This window comes from Polypterus senegalus, chromosome 18 (assembly GCF_016835505.1).
Source record: "Polypterus senegalus isolate Bchr_013 chromosome 18, ASM1683550v1, whole genome shotgun sequence".
Classification (NCBI taxonomy): Eukaryota; Metazoa; Chordata; class Cladistia; order Polypteriformes; family Polypteridae; genus Polypterus; species Polypterus senegalus.
Window position 1 is genome coordinate 36,686,545 of NC_053171.1, and position 21,492 is coordinate 36,708,036.

The 21,492-nt window shown below is 38.5% G+C and overlaps 1 protein-coding gene across 1 annotated transcript; it reads left to right on the top strand.

Moving 5' to 3' along the window:
* Positions 1–262: 262 nt before the first annotated feature.
* Positions 263–19,109, top strand: vcpkmt (valosin containing protein lysine (K) methyltransferase). Its single transcript, XM_039741792.1, has 5 exons — positions 263–532; positions 3,184–3,294; positions 5,623–5,695; positions 6,423–6,542; positions 17,428–19,109. Exons 1-5 carry the CDS (start codon positions 294–296, stop codon positions 17,554–17,556), a joined length of 672 nt encoding a protein of 223 aa, XP_039597726.1. The 5' UTR covers positions 263–293; the 3' UTR covers positions 17,557–19,109.
* Positions 19,110–21,492: the final 2,383 nt, after the last annotated feature.

Here is a 21,492-nt window from a genome sequence, read left to right on the forward strand (position 1 = left end):
ACAAACAAATGAATTGGCTTTGCTATTCCAGTACTTTTAGAGGGGACCGTATGTAGTATGATTAGAAATAAAATTAATGTGCACCCGGCCTGCATGGGGGACTCGATGAAACCTTTTATGAAGAACATAAAGTAAAATTTGATGGATAAAGTCACGAAGAGTATGACAGTTAATAGCAAAGCAAATGCAAAAATGTATCTTATAGCGCCCTCTGTTGACACACAGCAATAAAAAATGTGGAGTGCTGCAGTAGTTAACGCTTGACACTGCTTCCGCTAGTGCCAACTTGTAAAATGGCTGCTTCCGTGCCGGTTGTGGAGTACTTTGTCAGAGAAATACCAAGAAGACAAGGTCCTCCTCTAAGCCTAAAACAGTGCAGCACTGGTGATGTGGGCTGTGTGGTGTGGGACGCGGCCATAGTTCTGTCCAAGTACCTAGAAACGGATCGTATGCGGCCGACGTGGCCAGGCAGGACGGTGCTTGAGCTGGGTTCGGGTACCGCAGTAGTCGGACTGATGGCCGCCACGCTGGGGTGAGTGAGACACATGGTCATTTATTTGTCCTCCGACTGCTTTTCTGGATAACTAAGCTATTTTCAACGACTAGTATGTGAGCCTAGAATTTAATTGCAGTGCGGGGATTGGACGACGGTGAGTGTGCTGCTGCTACTGATAACAGCAACATCTACGGGCGTCGGATTGTGGCTTTAGGGTGGGCGCACTGGGATCGTTCCTGCCTTGTGCGCAATACTTGCTGGGATGGGCTCCAGCTTCCTCGCGACCCGAATCAGGATAAGAGGTGTTGGAAAATGGGTGGATGAATTAAATCTTTTATTCTCTGCCATTTCAACGTATGCTAAAAACAGACGAACATAGTTAATGAAAACAATTTGTCGTAATGACTAAAAAGAAAAATATCCACGCATTTTTTAAAGTTTTATGTTGTCCACATACAAATCCGGGTGCAGCGTGTTATTTTTATCATGATGTAAAATGTTATGCTCTTGAAGTGCGTGCCTGATTGAGCACAGTGATGGGCGCCCCTGCCAGGTTTGGTTCCTGTTTTAGGCTCAGACTGGCACTGGTCCTCTGTGTCCCTCAACTGAGTTGACTGGTTAAAGAAAGGACGACTGCAGCACGAATGTGTTTTCTTTTTATTAGTTTCCTATCGGAGATCAAATGCGCATTGTCTGTTTATATATTTGGCTAATGCGTCTGTAAGACCGTGGAGGAATGATTACATAAATTCTACCCCAAATCACCCCAACTAATAAAAAACAAAAAAATGAAAATACATTGTATTGTTGTTGAGGGATATTTTAGCTTGATAAGAATTGCTTAAATCACAATAAAACGCAGTGTTTTTAAAATTCTCTGGAATATATTTGAATTCAAACTAGGTATTTTTTAATATGGAACCAGGGGAAGAACAGTGTCTTAATTTACCAAAGTTTTAAAATTAAATGTACAGCATAAAAAACAACAGATGTTATGCCCTGAAGGAAGTGAGTTGCACGCAAATTCACATTTAGTTTACTTTAACGGAATCAAGTTCCATCTCGGGAAGACTGCTGTTTATGTTACATTACAAGCTGCTTCATATCCTAAATTAAGCTGTTTTCCCCAGCAAGTCCCTTGATGTATCTATTTTTGGACAATAGCTGAATGATACAAAAATGTAATTTTAAAATTTAGATAGATAGATACTTTATTAATCCCAAGGGGAAATTCATATAATCCAGCAGCAGTATACTGATACAAAAAAAACAATATTAAATTAAATAGAAATAAAAATGCATGTAAAAACAGACAATAACTTTGAGTATTGTTAGCATTTACTCCCCCGGGTGGAATTGAAGAATCGCATAGTGCGGGGTTGAGGAACGATCTCCTCAGTCTGTCAGTGGAGCAGGACAGTGACAAAAGTCTGTCACTGAAGCTACTCCTCTGCCTGGAGATGACACTGTTCAGTGGATGCAGTAGATTCTTCATGATTGACAGGAGTTTGCTTAATGCCCGTCGCTCTGCCACAGATGTTAAACTGTCCAACTTTACTCCTACAATACAGCCTGCCTTCTTAACAAGTTTGTCCAGGTGTGAGGGGTCCTACTTCTTTATGCTGCCTCCCCAGCACACCGCCGCGAAGAAGAGGGCACTCGCCACAACCGTCTGGTAGAACATCTGCAGCATCTTATTGCAGATGTTGAAGGACGCCAACCTTCTAAGAAAGTATAGTCTGCTCTGACCTTTCTTACATAGAGCATCAGTATTGGCAGTCCAGTCCAATTTATCATCCAGCTGCACCCCCAAGTATTTATAGGTCTGCACCTTCTGCACACAGTCACATCTGATGATCACAGGGTCCATGAAGGGCGTGGGCCTCCTAAAATCCACCACTAGCTCCTTGGTCTTGCTGGTGTTAAGGTGTAAGTGGTTTGAGTCGCATCATTGATTAACTTTCTGTACTCCTCCTCCTGCCCACTCCTGATGCAGCCCACAATAGCAGTGTCATCAGCGAACTTTTGCACGTGGCAGGACTCCGAGTCGTATTGGAAGTCTGATGTATATAGATTGAACAGGACCAGAGAAAGTGCAGTCCCCTGCGGCGCCCCTGTATTGCTGAACACAATGTCAGACCTGCAGTTCCCAAGACGCACATACTGAGGTCTGTCTGTAAGATAGTCCACAATCCATGCCACCAGGTGTGAGTCTACTCCCATCTCTGTCAGCTTGTCTCTAAGGAGCAGAGGTTGTGTGGTGTTGAATTTACAGAAGAATGATAGGACTGTGTCTATTTTAATTAATGTTTTCCAAAATCTAAAACCTGTAGTTAGATACCTTGACATCTTAAAGCACGAAAAGTAACGTGGGTGTAAATAAGGCTGGATCTGAATTTTCTGCCTATCAGCATGTGAAGTAAATGTTAAAATCTTTTTTTTTATATGGTAGAAAGTTCTATGCTACATATTCATTTTACCCAAGAAAAATAAAACAGCGGTATAAACTATTTCATTAACATTTTCTATACAAGTGTTTATAGGAAGTGTACATACTTTACATTCTTTGATTATTGTTTTGATTCATTTTACATAATAATACTAGCCAAGGCCTATCCAAGGCCATTATAGAACAGAATATTGTGCTTGTTTAGCATTTTGTTTTGTCTTCACTTCCTGCCACTTAGTGCATTTGTGACCGTGACTGATCTGGACGAACTGCAGGATTTGCTTCAGCTTAACATAATGGAGAATCAGCACCTTGTCACTGGGACCATCAAAGCAAAGGTACTAAAATGGTTTGTACCTCTTGGCTTTTATTATTTAAATGGATGATATTAAGTTGCCACTGCATTTAACTGTTATGTCATTTTGACCACTAGATATAACTTTTGGTGACTTTTCTAAACATTGTTTGTGTAAGTGCCATTTGTTAGGTACGTTATGATAAGTATTTTCCTAGTTGTGTTAAATTGTTTGGCTATATTAGTGCATAGTCAATGGGAGGGTCAATTATTATCCCCTCAAGCTAAATTTAAAATGGAATATTCAAATTATTTCTTGTCATTCTGACTACAGACTAGTTTAGTTTGTGATCTGCCTTGCAGTTTGGTAAGGCATGGAATGCAAACAATTTTAAACTGTATTAAACAACTGAACGTAACTAAAATACTGACGTACTAAATTGAAGACAAGTTTGTCATAGAAAAGAAACGGCTTTTAATTGTGGAAACTAACTGAAGTTTAACAGGAGAAAGATAAGATTGTAATGAAACAGAGAAGAAACTTTCTTTTCCCTGTTTGCCTTTAATTCTGATTGGGTAATTCGTTTTTTTCTGAATTATTGTGATTTGTTCCTTTTTTAAAATTTTCACTAAACATTTTTAAAACAAACTTTATTGGACTGAGAAACTTCTTTTGTTATGGGTTTAACTCATGCTGGATCTGTGCCTTCCCAACTCAGTAGCTGCTTGACTTTGGGAACCTGGAAAGGACGCAGCTACACTTTGAATGGTAAGAGATAAGAGGTTACAGCTACACTCTATGGCCAAAGGTTTGTGGACACCTGGCCATCACACCTATATGAGCTTGTAGAACATCCCATTTCATAACCATTGCCATTAATATGTAGTTGCCCCCCATTTCTTCAGGACTTTCCAGAGGATTTTGGAGCATATCTTTGGGAAATCGTGCACATTCCACCAAAAGAGCATGTGTGAGGTCAGATACTGATGTTGGATGAGAAGACCTGGCTCACAATCTGTGTTCCCAATTTAATATGGTTGGGGTTTGTGGGCTTTGCAGACCACTCAGGTTCCTTCACTAAACTCATCAAACTGTCTTTATGTACTTGGCTTTGTTTATAGGCCACTGCCATCCTGGAGCAGAAAGGGGCCTTCCACAAACCCTTCAAAACAGATTGAGACCATTGCAGTCCAAACCCTTCAAAACAGATTGAGACCATTACAGTCCAAACCCTTAAAAACAGATTGAGACCATTACAGTCCAAACCCTTAAAAACAGATCGAGACCATTACAGCCCAAACCCTCCAAAACAGATTGAGACCATTACAGTCCAAACCCTTAAAAACAGATCGAGACCATTACAGTCCAAACCCTTAAAAACAGATCGAGACCATTACAGTCCAAACCCTTCAAAACAGATTGAGACCATTACCCCTCCTCCACTTAACTTTATAGTAGGTGCTATGCAGGCCAGAAGGCAGTATTGTGCTGGCATCCTCCAAACCCAGATTCATCTATCAGACCTCCAGATAGTGAAGCATGATTCATTCATCATTCCAGAGTTCAATGGTTGCATGGTCTACATGACTCCAGCAGACTCTTGGCGTTGCACATAGTAATCTTAGGTTTGTGTACAGCTGCCCGGCCATGTAAACCCATTTCATGAAGCTAGTGATACACCGTTCCTGTGCTGATGTTGCTTCCAGAGGCAGTTTAGAACTCAGATGTGAGTGTTGCAACACAGAATAGGCTATTTTTATGCACTGTGTTCTTCAGAGATTGGGGTGCCACTCTATGGCCGAACTAGACACTTCACGATAATAGCTGTTACAATTGACCCGGAACAGAAATATACAGACTTGTACCAAAGCTATCATCCTATGATAGTGCCACATTTAAAGTCTCTGAGCTGTTCGATATGGGCCTTTCTACCACCACAGTCTGTCAATAAAGACTGAATGGCTATGTGCTTAATAAAAATCACAAAGTGTGTGACCAAAACACCCTGAACTCGATAATCTGTAGGGGTGTCCACACGCTTCTGGCTTTACAGTGTATCTCTCATACAGCTAAACCTAGCGGGCAGTTTTGTTTGTACAGTGTAAAAGCCTAAAATACTGTATGCTTGTGAGTAAGCTTTAATCACTGAAGTATATTTGGGTGTCCTTAATGGTGAATTATGCTGCTCCACATACTGTGGAAAATATGAGCTTCACATGGATGCCACTTCAGAGTTTGGCTTCCAGTGGCACCATTTAGAACTAACTTTGTTACCTTCAGACAGCACATTATTCTTCCTATGGTGCACGCCTCAGGTTAGTGTGTGTGACCATGAAGTTTCTGCAAAGCCCAAATTAATGCATTTTTATTTTTCATTTAAGGGGTGAAGATGTGAGTGAATTCTTGCCTCCTCCTGATTACGTTTTGATGGCTGATTGCATTTACTATGAAAAGGTAAAAAGTACTTATGTCTTCTACTCTCTGTAAGATTACTTGTGGTGCCAGGGCCTACATGGAGTTTGTATGTTCTCCCAGTGCAGTTGTGGATTGATTAATACCAGTGACTGTGCTGAAGTTTAACACTGGATACTGAAAATGTGTCCGTAGTTCTTTTTAATTAACAAAAAAAGCTTAGTTGTTCATGTGCTGTGAAGCAAATAACATAATTTCCTATTTGGATTTCCAATCTGAGTCCCCCAAAATTTAAGGCTTAAATACAATTCAAAATATCTTTATCAAACAGCTGGAGTAAATCTAAACCAATACTTTATTTAGGGTTTTTGTTAATGGATTGCACATAGCACACTCATTTTTGAATGGCCGTACGATTGTGCCACTAAAGGACTGAAATACTGCCCACCATTATATTTACCTTTAGGGACATTTAAAATGAAATGTATACCTGTAACAAGTGTCCAGTCCTTCTCAATTGATTGCATGCTACACATGTGCTTAACTTCTCCTTCGCTAGCTGTCACTAGACTACAGAGCATGTGCATGCACGATCTTACTGAGCACAGCAGGCAATCATTATTGAGAAATAATCCCTTACAAATTTGTTTTGATTGGCGGTAATAAGCTTCAGTCATTTTAGCATGTTACTTTACTTGGTGGTCTAGCAGTGTCACAGAGACGTAAACAGTTTTTGTTTGTTTTTTGTCTTTTGCTCTGTCTCCTTCAGTCACTACAGCCTCTTATCAAGACACTGAACGAACTCTCTGGAGATAATACCCACATCTTCTGCTGCTATGAGCAAAGGACAATGGGCAACAACCCTGTTGTAGAAAAGAAATTCTTTGAGGTGAGCATTGGTTTCAGTTGGAGAAGTTTAATATTGATCAGTACTTTGTTATAGAGACACATTTTAGTTGCCACAAAATCAAGTTTCTTTATCAGTCTTAGAAATGTTTAAATGTTTGATCTTTCTAATTCCTTTCTTTTGTATTAATTAATACTAACTCGTTTAAGTAACCCATAATAAGTTATTTGTGTCTCAGTAGTTGCTTAGAGGGGAAAAAGAAGACATTATGTAAATAACAGAATTATAAACGCCATGCATTTATCACCTCTAGGCAGCAAAAGAAATGTCCTCTGTTCATCAAGGGTTGATATGCAAGTCTAGCGCAACATTCCCACACCCTCTCTATAACCATGTATCTCATTCCCAAACACGATGGCTTAATGTATGTAAAAAGTGATAATAATGCCTCTGGCCTTGCACTTCGCAAACATTTCATATCAGCTAGGAGTGAGAAGTTTGGCTCAAAAGGGTACAAAATCTATGAGACAGCTTTCAAAAAAATTTTTTTTTCTTTCCATTCTAAAATATTATAATCTGTGCGATTAAAACCTGTATTTTTCACTACTAGCACGTAGAATGGGTTCAGTGTTTTTTACTGGCCAGCTTTGTATTCTAAAATCAGACTTTGCGTTTAATTTATATTACTTTTAATATGTTTAAACTTTCTTATTTATATATGTATTATCAGTCATACAATATGTAAAACAAAGAAAGCAAAACATATCTTATTAGCTACAAGAAACGCAAGCAGACTACATTGATTAAAATAATAATATAATGTTCATCAAACCTCTGAATCCAGTTGAGGGCTGTGGGAGGCCAGGGAGTGTCCTGGCAACATTGGGTGTAAGGTGTGGACCAGCCCTGGACAGGATGCCAATACTTTGCAGAATATTGATTCAAGTATTGAAGAGAGATTTTTTATTTCCTATTGGAGTTAATTTTCTTCTCTTCATTGTTAGAACGGAAATGATGCTGGAGAATCTCTTAAACCTTTGCAAAACACTTCTATGGCTCTCTTTTCTCAACTTCCTTTGCTGGTCTGTACAGTTCTAAAGTCATAAGTATATGTCATAATTTAAAATCTACACTTAAGGTTAGCATGATGCACTTTAGGATAAGAACGGCAGTATTGCTTTATATTTTATTACACTGCTAGAAGACTTATCGCAAAGGAAAAGTGGACTTCGTCAGAAATTCAGACAAAAGAATATATACAAAACCAAAAAAAAAAGACCGCACCTAAGCAATGCCTCATTTTTGCTAATCACTTGCAGATTTGTTTGATTTAGTAACTGTAGTGCACTTCTGTGCCACTTGGTTTATCTGATTTACAAAAAGGTGAGTACACATACGCATCACAACACAAAGGGTAGTGTCTACTACACAGATCATGTTCAACCAGCTTCTTTTAGCAGTTTGTTGTAGTGATTTATTTATATGAAAAGGGAACGTCTACATTTTACTTATAACTTGTGCTAATATCTAGAATTATGGAATACTAAAAGCAAAATCTGAACACTGCCAAGTTCAAGGTTAATTTCAAGGGAAGAAAAAAATCAAGTTAAGTAATGCTTTCAGGTACATATTGTAATTGGGTTTTTTTAAATGAAAATATACAGCCTTTTAATAATAATAATAATAATACATTTTATTTATATAGCGCCTTTCCCGTGCTCATGGCGCTTCACAGAGTCTTAGGAAAAAAAAGAAACAGTAGGGTATATGTAATGTCGGATACAAATGTTTTCCTGAATAGAACAATGAAACAGATAATTTTAGGACTGCTAATAAGATAATCCTGCTTCCTGAACACAAGATTCTTCACCTCAAATTTATAAGTGAAAAAACAGAGTGCAATAAAATTGTATAAGCTAAAAAACAACAAAATGAACATGTTTATTTAGTAAAGATAACCGAATAAAAAGGAGAGAATAGTTAAAAAACAAGAACCAGAAACATAGTCAGAAAACAATAGTCTCAAAAGTAAACGTCTTATCTCACAAATTTAAACTTTTGCTAACAGAAATTTCAAACCAAAGACAGGAAATATATCCAATGATGATGAATCCTGTCTCCTAGACATTTGTGCCAGCCCTGTAATATCAGATGATTTAGCTTTACTAAGTACAAATGTTGTGGTATTAAGTGAAGCATTTCATGAGTAGGCTTAAAAGCTCATTAACAATCTCGACCATTGACTGGCTGCCATTTCTCATTTGGGGATAGTTTGTGTTTGAATTTGGAGGCCAGCAAAGGTGCCTTCCAAATAGGAAATGAAACAGCAAGTCTTCGCTTGATTGCCAGTACCTGTTAGTAGGTTTGTTTTGAACTAGACACAGTTTACCTGTGCTCTGTATTGTAATTTTATAGTCATTTGTTCAATGAGAAATGATCCAAGTTATTTATTGACATTTTTGTAAAATTGATATATCACTGATTACACATGCTTAAATTTGAATATAGTTTGCAACTTGCTCAAAATCTTAATTTTCTGATTGCAATAATTTTTTATAAACGTATAGTGCTTGATATAGAAGTGTGTAACTCAAAACAATATAATGTATCTTTGTAGTTTATTTAAGTGTTTAAAGACAATTATTACCATCATTTGTAATAAATACAGGTCTGTAATGAGTCAGAGGTTGAACTAAACATAATATCATTTTATCTGGCCAAATAACAGTTTTTAGAATAAGTAGTGAGTTTTACTTTTTCCTAATTAGTTTAATAACAGTACATTCTCATACATCCTCTAAAGCTGCATATGCTGTTAGATTCTGAATGAGTACATTGGCCTTGGATCTTATTCTAAAAACCAAGGGGAAAACAGCAGTGTCCCAAACGTCTCTGGACAGTTTCAAAATGAAATTGCAGTATCCAAAAAGATAAAGCAACATACTTCATTGGGTAAAAATCATAAATGGTTTACAACAAAAAATACACAAGTTTAAAATTCCTTTATAACAGCATATGGACAACCACTGGTGGATCTCCTAGTGTAAATACGTCTGCAAAGTTAAAGATAAAAGCAAATCTGGATATACAAAGTTAAACAACGGATTAATTTTATTAATGTTTATTGTAGTAGAACAATTCTGTAGTCCTCACAATGCTACAGTCCATGTTTTGTTCCACCCTGTAACTAATGAAATGGAGATCAGGTTATTTCCTGATGGTTGCCTGAGGTCAGAATGTTATGTGGGAAGATATATGTTTGTTTCTTGCGATATCACATTCTAATTGCAGAGAGGAAGGAAATATAGAAAATGACATCAGACATCAAAAACTACATTTGATGCCGTTGTCCTGTGCTGAAGCATGTGAATCAGACTGCTTTGTGCGTGACACATCGGCCATATCAACAATATCTAATCATTTTCACTTTATGATTAACAGGAAGAAACATTAACTGATCTAGCAATACAAAGCCTTAAATGCCATTTTTCAATATATTTGCAATTAACTCATAGCTGATTGTACTTTTCAGATTCACATTTGCCTAATGATCACTGCTCCGTACTCTCAACAGCTTTGAAGCTTTCTTTGTATTTTAGCTTGATTGTGATTTTACTTCAATTCAGCTAGTCTGTCAGTAAGTAAATCCATAATATCATTTTGTGGAATATCTGAATGATATACTGTTAATATTTTTGTACAAACACTTTAAAAGGTGAATTGTGATTTATAGTAAATGCTGGATGTTTTAGTGTCAAATTACATTGACTAATTAGTAAATATTAAAAACATTAATTCAAGTACATAGTCAAACCACATGTGCCATATGAAAGAGGCATTGGAAGAGATCAGAGCAGCATAATTCTAACTACATCTTGTGGCATTTTATATACTTGTATAGCACTGCTTTAATAAAAAGTATGAAAAGTATGTTCTGCTTTTAAACAAGTGAGTGTTTTGTGCCCACCCTCAAAGCATTTTGACCATTACCTGGCAGAATTTGTATGAAATATGGGAGTCTTTGTAGGATAGTAACATTATCCTTGATTGGTTTTTGTTGTTCCTTTGTATTCTTGATGTAGTATTTATCAGTTGCTGGGTTAAGCAGCTGTGGGACTTACTGAAGGTATATTTAACATGAAATTTGTGCAAAACACTTTTATTTTACTATAGCAGAGGTACCTATTCTTTGCATGTGTTACAGACTTTTGAAATAACAAACAGTATATTATAATGTAAATTTGAATTACACATAGAAATATTATATTGGTAGTCATTTTGACACCTTGACAATAAACTATATAAACCCCCAGGTTTGGTTAACTGGATATTCAATTTAAAGAGAAATTGTTACATTTGCATAATTTTCACTTTTACTTTAAAACTTCAGTAAAAACAATATTTGGAATTAACTTTTCTTCAAGATCACATTGAATTTTGATTCCGTGTTTGGACTTACATCATGACAATGCAACGTATAGCTGCCCGTGAGTGAGTTTAGTTTCTTTATCTCTAACTAGCAAAGTACTGCCTTAAAATTTTTATTTAGAAGAAAAGTAAACCTTTTTAAACTGAGGGAAATATACCAATAATTATTTGTTAAGGATCTCTTTGTATACCACATTTTGAGTTCGGCCCTCCGGTTGTAATATGACCAAGCTGTGCGCTGAGCTTACTCTTGAGCATGCAAGTACAGTTGGCCATGTGAACAGTAATCTTGTTTCAAATCTCACAGCTTGGATTGCTGCTGTCATAATTGGTTTGAGTTTTATGGTTTGTTTCAATTACGTTAGTATTTGCAGGACTTGTTGTTTTAAAGTGACATTCGGCATCTGTCAAGCGTTGTAAGTATACAACTGGTTTCATCGATAACTTAGCATCCAGCTTTTGAGAGTTTAAACATTCATAAACATCAAAGTGTCCACTACCTAAATCGTCACCTCTGAATCTAAGATGTTTAAGAGGCATTGGCGGTTGTCCAAAGGTGTAAAATATTTGGCCATTTCAGTACACTTGAAAGTGACAACCGAACAATTCAGTGGCAGCCATCAACTCACATGCAGAACCATAGGTGAAGGGCTAAAGCATTTCACTCTTCTAGTGCTCCTGTGTAGTCTAATTATCTCCTGTACCGTCATCAGTCCACACCTTGAACCTGTCCCAGTCATTCAATACATAAGACAGAATGTTCCTCCGGATATCAAGAGTGAGCCTGATATGGCTGAGCAATATGTAACAAAGAAAATGGAAAAGGAAAAGGCAGGTGGCATCTCCGGGCATGGAAACCACTCGGTAAGTGACAGTTCTTTGACTGATGGTGTCACCTCGATAGACATGTTAATGGGGGTACGGTTGGAACAATAAAGGAAATGGGTACCTGAACAATGTAAAGTAAGTCTAAAATACCTACACAATAACTATAATTGTAATAAATGAACAATAAAACAGCGGAGAAGCTGTGGATTAAATAAAAAGGCTGTAGTTATCAGCAGGGAGACGTGAAAACCGTGGCAAAGCAAGAATGGGATTGAAGAGACCGGAGCGACGGACGGCCTTATATAGTCAGGCAGCCAACAATGTGGGAGGCGTTGGGATGGGGGACCCAACGCCGCCTCACACAGTGACCGAGCTGCAGGCTATGGACGTATATATGTATGTAAGTAGGATTCAGTTAGCGTTGGGAACCCGCGTACCAAATTTCTTGAAGATGGGCCCATAAGTAACAAAGACCGTTAGGAAGTTCAATATGGCGGCCGACAGTGGCGTCATACCACCGAAATAAGTACGTACATCTGCTTCGGTTAGCGCAGGGAAGCCGCCTACCAAATTTCGTGAAGATGGGGCCATAAATAAGAAAGTTTAACATGGCAGACATGGTCTACCGTTATAACCGTTACGCATAGAATTGCTTAACTTTTGTAAGTAAGCTGTAAGGAATAAACCTGCCAAATTTCAGCCTTCTACCTACACGGGAAGTTGGAGAATTAGTGATGAGTGAGTCAGTCAGTGAGTGAGGGCTTTGCCTTTTATTAGTATAGATAATGCAAAGAGTATGCGACACGTGTTTCGCCCTAATTCTGGGCTCTTCAGGCGTACACACTCACTGCACGTCGGAGTCAGAGGCGAAGCCACGGCGTGTGGTTTGTTTATTTGACAGCATATAGATCGGTGTAATTACATTCATGGCATTCGTAGTCTGAATCACAATCTGATTGTGTGGGTGCATGTGGGATGACCAGTGTGTTAGAAGGAAAGAGATCTCAGACTGGTCATCCTGTATGTCAATCAAGTGGCAAATGCCATTGGGAGGATATATGATAGACGTACCTTTAAAAAAAAAAATTCTTGAATGCAACGCGATCTACCTGATCAGATACTGATACGCTTGTTCTAAACAACGCCCATGCTTGCGTTGCTCAGAAACACCGCCATTTCAGCTTTTACTGATGCATCCTGTTTCTTGTCATCATTCTTTGATGGCAAGTTTCCTGGCAAAAATAATGTGGATGCAACAGACTGACGCATTGCAGTTTCAAGTTGCTGTTCAAAGCTGTTGTCTAACAGACGTCAATGAAGTCTGCCCTGTCCCGGCATTCGTGAGCTGCCGAGTGCAGACTCTTCCTAGTCCACTGTGCTCAGTCTTAGTCGGAGCCGGGAGACTGACAACTGCTGCTCCTTGACTGAATCAATCTGTAAAACACTACACCGTGGGCCAAACAACCATGCCACTTAATTATTTTCAACTGTAACTCTGTTATTTCTTGATAGATTTTTACACTTGTACACGCTGTATATGCAAGCTTGGCCGTTCCCAGTTTCCTGGGAATTATAGCAGTTTCATTCCCGGGAATGCAGGAATGAAAAATGAATGTTTGTCCCTGCTCTTTCTTCTTTGCTTAGTCGTTGACGTGTCTAGAACGTATAAAATGATTGTCCTGATAAAATTCATAAGAGCTGAGAGCGCAGGAAGTGTGTCTGACAAAAGCATTCACACGACTGAGAGGCTAGATGACCTTGGCCTTGTTTGAAAATGGTTGTAAGTAGGGCGTGCCTTGAAAGAATCTAATGGAAAAAGTCACCATCTCACGGGACTTCATTCCAAAAAGTCTTTCAAAAAGTCACGTCCCAAGATTTTTTTATTATAATAGAAAGCTTGCTTGTGGTGGTCTGTTATGTAGAAAGCGGACTAATATATTATTTAAAGCAGCTAAACCATAATTAAATTGTGAAATGCATAAGAATGTGTGTTAGTTAAGCAGTCCCTGGTAAACTCGGTTTTAATTATGTAACAACATGATGCCATAACATATACAGCAACTTTGGAGAAAAACCTTTTATAGCCTTCAAGACTTAGGAGAAGATCAGTATTCTATAGGATGGTGACCAAAAAGTCACATTGGAGTGGCTTAAAAAGTTTTTTTGCTCAGCAGTGCTTCAGTTAAAGCCTAAATACTGAATTAAGAGAATATGAAGAAGAAGCTGCAGCTCGCTAACAGTTCCTAACCCAACTTAAAAGATTAAAACTGTTACTCTAAAAGAAGCACAGTGGGACTATCTTCCAGACATGCCTTTACCAAATATTGACTCAGTGGGCATATGAAATTAGCTTTAAATTATATGTTTGTGTGCTATAGGTAACAACTGATATGAAAGGCTCTGTAGAATTAGGTTTTGTTTTACATTAGAGATATTCATGATGAGAAAGAGCAAAATGTTCAATTGATGCATTACCATAAAATCTGTCCACAGCAGAGGTGGAGAATGTTTAACATTTTGTTCTTTTTTTTTTCTGAAAATAGTGAAACATGTTGTTACTTTTTGTGTGGCTAGAACAGAGATCACAGAAAAACCTGTAAATAAAAATACTTTTTATCATGGAGTGAAAGGAGAAACTTTATTTTAAAATTAACATATTAATGCCAGAGTGACACAAAAACTGTAAAGTGATTAATATAATGTATGCAGCATTAAATTATTCTACTACCTCAAAACTTGATCTGTACCTCTATTATAAATTGCCTAACATCTTGAAGTATAGTTGTGGTGCCCAAATGGTGCATGTGCACATGGAACGTTTTTGCCTGTTGGCTTTTATTGTTATATACAGTGTGACGGGCGGCCGGGTCCCACACCCCTTCAACACTGGATTCGGGGGAGCAGCCATGCGATGTACTCTATGTACCCCGGAACGCTTGGTGGCAGCCCTCCTGGGTTACATCAGGGTCACAGGTGTGGGACTTCAGGACTTAGACCTGTTGGGCTCCATGGCCACCACTCGGAGGAGCTGCATGGCTTAACGAGCCTCTGTGGGCCGGAATGCAGCCACACCCGGAAGTGCAGCCTAATTAGGCCAATTACCACCTGGAGCACTTCCGGGAGGGCTACAAAAAGAGCCTGCAGCCACTACTCGGGAGGCAGAATCGGAAGGAAGAGGACAAGGTTGCCATGGAGGAGTGGTGGTGCCACCAGAGGATTGTGTTGAGTGGAGTGGAGTGGAGTTAAGTGCTTGTGGGACTGTGTATTACCTGTGGGGTTCACGGGGAAAACGTGCCCCACAGGTGAAGAAAAATAAAAGTCTTTGTGCTTTTACACGTGCCTCTGGGTCAGTCTGTGCCGGGACGGGCGCAATATAGCACCTTTATATTACAACAGATGTAAAATATAGATTGTGTAATTCCAAACAGCCATGGTAACCTTGACTACAAATGTGACTAGAGCAGCAAGATTCACTGCATGCTTTGGTCTTTCAGGATTGAATTCTTCCATGAACAATGACTGGGTGATCTCATGATGTGTTTTGTTTTATTTATTCATTTTTTTCATTGACTTGGATTCCATAGACACCAGTCTGACTCTGCTGAAGCTTAGTTGGAGAGTGGACACTTGGCTAATTAAACTTCTTTGACGGTAGAAATACTTTTTAAAGAACTAAAAGGTAAATCATGCTAACCTTCCAGAAGCATATTTATCATGTTAAAGCCTGTGAGGCTGTCTCTCTCTTAACCATTTGTCCTCCTCACACTTGACAGTTGAGGTTCACAGGTTAAACTGGTTTGTGCTGTATAACCAATAATATTTAACTTTCCTCATGTTTTCTGTCTAACCTGTTGTGGCAAGGCAGTTAAACAAATGACTGTTTTGTACCCTAGTACTGCTTTGTTTAATAAACTAAAATTATCACTGATAGTGGGTGGGGTGAGAAAGCAAAGCGCTGTTAATCACAATGCTTATTCCTTTGGTGCAGCTGCAGTTGTATGGCTGTGTGCCAAGGGGCAGTGCGAAACTTGCCACACAGCAGTGATCTTCCAGATGGTGTTTTTATTGTATTGTAAACTTTGCGCAGGTGGGCTAGGGACCTGTAGCATTTTAGAAATATGACATGACATAACATAGCACTCTCAAATTTGCTTAATGTGGCTCAGTGTCATAGGGGTAGCGCTTATCCTAGCAGCACTGGGTGCAATGCAGAAAACAGCCCTGAAATGGTGGCCAACCCATCACGGGGCCCTTTCACGTAATTATCATACCCGGCATGTCTTTGGGACACACAAGCTCACACAAACTCACATAGGCACAGAGAGAATGTGAAAACTCCACACAGATAAGGGACTTTTTTCAAGATTTAAATGCAAGATATTATATCAGTGGAGCAGCTCTACTAACCTCTGCTTGATGATTATAAACGTTCAACTAGTGAAAACAGTAAATCAGTACTGGTTAGGAAAACAATTACTATATTAAGCACCCGTATCCTAATTGAACATATAAGAACTTTAAATATGACGTGTTTAATGTGGTCTTGTTTGTGCATCTTTGGTCAGCACCATTATGGTCTCTGTACATTCACCACCAAGTTCATCTGTCATTTATTTTGGGTCTTCATTACTGTCACATTGTTACATATTTCATTCTCCTTGGCACTAATTTCATATTCCTATCACTTGGTTTATTTGTACGTAAGTATTGTCCGTAATGTAATACTGAAGTTACGTTTGTAACATGTATTCTGGATTTATAGTTCATATGGGTGTATGATCCCGTTTTGTTTAAACTTGCCTGCTTTGTTTTGTGAAGTCTTTGTATTGATAAATCGGAGCATTGCCACCATCTTCGAATTTAGTTATACTGAGGACTACAGTGACCATGGTGCTCTTATTTCTAAAAGCGTTCTTCGTACAACACACATCTTTACTGATTATTTTTCACTCCAAGCACAGTAGTATTTTCAAGGATTTCTCACATAATTTAATATATACTTCAAAGCATTGGAGTCTGTTGTTTTCTTTCTTTGAAAATAATTATTTTCTGAAGTCCTTTGTTACAATATATTAATAATGCAATAATTAAATTCATTTTTCTTACTTGTTTTGTTTTACATTATTATTTTAGAAGTGATGTTACATGGTTTTGTTTTTTTTTTTTTTTAAATAATACCCAAAAAAATTTAAAAACGTTTTTTATTTTATGTTGTTCTTCTCTGTTTGGCTTGCGCTTTTTACCTTTTGAATAAATGACATTAGAGCAATTTTTGTTATTATGGTTGTATATTCTTTTTATTCCTATTTATATGTTCTTTACTTATATTTTTAAAGTTGTATTTATTTTTAGAGAGTGATTTGAGCCATTAAGAAAAGTCAATGCAGTCTTTTGATAAACATTGTTGTTCATTTTCTGTCTTTTCCTGCCAGTTTAACACAAGGAGTAAAAAGCATTGAGCCTGTTAGAAATCAGAGAATCTTCAAAGGAGTTGACCTTTTTGGCTTTGTACTTGTTCGGGTGAATGTCTTCTAACATTTTAATAATCCCATTGCCCTACTTTCACCTGGCGATTATACTTTAAACATTCGGCCTTTTTACAGTTAGACGTCTGCATTACATAAACTTAACCTGGAGTTTGATTTTTTTTTTTCTTTCTTATGTATGACAGCTCCTGCAAAAAGAGTTTGAAATTGAGGAGATTCCACTACAAGAGCAGGATGAGGAGTATCAAAGTGAGGATATTCATATTCTACGTTTTCAAAAAAAATACAAGCAGCAACAATGCAGCCATGAGTGAGTAGGTGGACGTGTTGTACTATGAATCTCAAGACAGATGGAGAAGACGGACCACACTGACACTGAGGAACTACTTTGGAAAAGTACAGTACTTGCCACTTATCTGATTTGGTACGCAGATGTGAGAATTAATATGCCTAGAAAGTAAGACGTTGGGCTTTGAGAGACTCGCACGTGCTTAATGCTTACAGGCTGAACAGTTGCTTTTGTGCTGTTTGGTTTGACGCTTTGTGCGATTTTATTAAAACCAGGAACACTCAGATGTATTATGCAACATGGCCTTCAGATTTCTGCAACTATGTTCTAGCTTTGCTCCTTCCCTCACTCACGTCTCCAGAGTTTAATGTTTAAGTCCCAGCCTGGAACTGTCATTGAAGTGTGTTTTTTTTTTTTATGTACTCCCCTTATTCCAAAGACCCGTGTGTCACAGGTGGTGGCAACTTTAAACTGATCCTGTGTCCGATAGTGTGGAAGGACGCATCGAGTCCCCCCTCCGATGTATAGGCACCTAGCTGAGGGTTGGCTGCTGTCTTGCACCCAGTGCTTCTGAGGCCCACAGTTGGACATACCAAGCACAGCAAATAGATGAATGATTTCTCCTGCTGTGGGCTACCTGGTCATTGAGGTTAGATCAGAATTGGACCACCAGAAAAGCAGGCAGTTGTTTTGTTCCATTTCACTTTGTAATCAGTGCATGCCTTAGTCAAGGAGTGGAGTCTTGGTTACTTAACTGCTAGTAAGGGTTAGATGTTTTATAATCTACAACACTTGAGTCCAGCTACAAGACAAAACGTCAGTCTTCATCACATAATATCTAAGCCTATGTCTGTTAGAATGGTTTGACAGGACATAACCTCAGGAACTGCATAGTTTCCACTTATCCATTCCGGCCTTACCTTTGAAATAACAAGTTCAGCCCTGGTGAGATGCAGTGGCTTGAGTTTTCATTGCAGATAGACGTCTTGGCTGTCAAAAGTAAATCAAAGTAAATCGCTTCTGTGTAAAATAGTGTTGTTGGTGATGGACCCTATGAAAAGAACTGCAGATCGAACACTTTTGTTGGTTAAGATTGAAGCGAAAGACACATACTATGTACTTTGACTCACTAAGGTAAAGATACTTTATCTTAGAAAAAGGGAAGGCACTATTAACAGTCAATTAAAAAGTGCAGACTAGCATTGCAAGTGTTTTCTAAATGATTAGGAGCAGCAGTGATGGAGTGCTGTAACTTATGATGTGTGAGATTGTGAGAGAGAGTGACGGAAATTCATATTCATTCAATCAGTTATGAATTTATGTATTACACAACCCAAATTGTGAGTATGCACTTGTTAAAAATTCAATTGTACACCAGCTCTCAAAAAGTAGGCTCTGTTGAAGCACATTCTGCTGGAGTCCGCGACGTTCTCTTTTAATCTGTCAGAAGATGGCACTGCAGTTTGTTTTTTGTTTTCACCTGTTTGTCAAATATGAATTTGAAACTAAACATGGTCTTCTGTACTTCTTGTCTTTGCATATGTATGTCATTTCTCAAAATAAAGTGTTTTGCTGCTATTTATATGGCACTTTAAAACCACACTTCCTCGAGCTGATAGGTAGTGCAGTTTTTATAGCAGTTTGGTTTCTTGTTGCAGTATAAACGGTCTTATTCATCTCATTTTATTTCTTTATGTATACCTTGCAAAATTTCCCTCCCCCATGGTGTGTGACTTAGTGGCACAGATTAACTGCCTGAAAGTTGACGCTGTTTTTAGATCCCAAAGAGGATAATGTTTCTCAGCTAGGTGCCTGGATCATCTTGACTTCACAGAGGACAAAACCACATGGCCAAGTCTCTGGTAAAACAAAACTTCATTTGTTTCGAATATTACATGTATTAAATGACCTGCATGTAACAAATAAGGCTGGGGGACCCATCTGGAATTGGTTGATAACTGGTAATGTGTGATGGAGATATGGCGGCACAGTAATGAACTGTTTGTTGTTAGCCACTAAAACATGAGCCGTATCCTCTGTCTCTTTCGATACGTCTTTCTCTGTCAAAATGTCTATGCAGTTACCCTTCACTGCAGGTGCTGGTGGACAGAAACGTGTTTGCTGTCGGGCATCCTCTTCTAGGTCAATGGTATCAGCACTAAGGAAAAAGAAAAAGGAAGACCGACTTGTTTAACTTCTGAGCTGTTGGCTCACTTTGACCCAGAGAGTGGCACAGTCACTCTTTGAAAAGTATATGGAATGTGTCACCATTACCTACAATCAAAGTCAAGGGAGCTCAAACAAATAAAAATAATAAGGAGAGAAGAGTAATCAGAGGGAAAAAAACAAAACATCAGGTTATTAGAGTGAAAAGAATTTTAAAAAATCTGTATAACCAGTGTTTTGTAGTGCAGTTGGTGTAGAGTTCCAGAAACTTTCCTGAACTGTGGGACAGGTTCAAACATTCACTTCCATGCTTGTCCAAGTCCAACACCAGATTAATAATAATAATTTATAATAATTCATTCCATTTATATAGCGCTTTTCTCAGTACTCAAAGCACTATCCACACAGGGAGGAACCGGGAAGCGAACCCACAATCTTCCACAGTCTCCTTACTGCAAAGCAGCAGCACTACCACTGTGCCGAATAAGAAACAATAGTCTTCACCATTTGAACTTGGGCAGCAGGATTAATGAGAGAGTATTCAATGTCAAAGCAGTGTTAAGAGTTAATACTGTGTGTATTGTGGCTTTGAAGAAATGCATTGATTTTATGTTTAATTCTTCTTCTTATGTTGGCTGCTCTCTTTAGGGGTTGTCACAGCGGATCATCTTCTTCCATCTCTTTCTGTCCTCTCCATCTTGTTCTGTTACACTCATCACCTGCATGTCCTCTCTCACCACATCCATAAACCTTCTCTTAGGCCTTTCTCTTCTCCTCTTCCCTGCCAGCTCTATCCTTAGCATCCTTCTCCCAATATACCCAGCATCTCTCCTCTGCACATGTCCAAACCAACACAATCTCGCCTCTCTGACTTTGTCTCCCAACCGCCCCACCTAAGCTGACCCTCCAATGTCCTCATTTCTAATCCTGTCCATCCTCGTCACACCCAACGCAAATCTTAGCATCTTTAACTCTGCCACCTCCAGCTCTGTCTCCTGCTTTCTGGTCAGTGCCAACGTCTCAAACCCATATAACATAGATGGTCTCACTACCGTCCTGTAGACCTTCCCTTTCACTCTTGCTGATACCCGTCTGTCACAAATCACTCCTGACACTCTTCACCACCCACTCCACCTGCACTTTCTTCTTCACCTCTTTTCCACAATCTGTGTTACTCAGTAGTGTTGATCCCAATAAAACAAATCAAGCAAAAATAAATAAAGTAAGAGATATAAAGATGCAAGTTAATGATGCCGAGAGGTAGTTAAAATAGAGAATCTGAGATTATGTGGAGCGGAAGAGGAGTAGAAGGAACTCCTTAAAGATAAAATAACCACAAATTGTAACACTGTTGTAAAATGTAGAAGTAAAAATGTGAAATAAAAGCAGGCAGAGTGATCATTCAGTTTGACGACAAGGAGACGACTAGGGGCCTAGTTTGAAAGACAGTTTGGCTTTTCAGGGCACACTAGAATGAAGTTGACTGAGGTGCACAACCAGCCTTGTCTTGTCCTGCCATTAAGCAAACTGGACATCAAAACAAACCAAAGATAATAATAAATTGGAAGAGCTGGTAAGGGAGTCCGGCCACAAGTAAATGTAATAGAATTCCTCCAGCTCAGCAACAAGTTATGTTAATGTAGGTATGAATTTTTAACATTAGCTATTACATTTGGTTCATTACCTTTTTTCTTAATCATAATTTGATGATGGTATTTATGTACTAAATTTCAGTATTGTAAACTTTTCTGCATATATTTCTTTAAATTATGTTTTTTTTATTATAGCAGCCAAA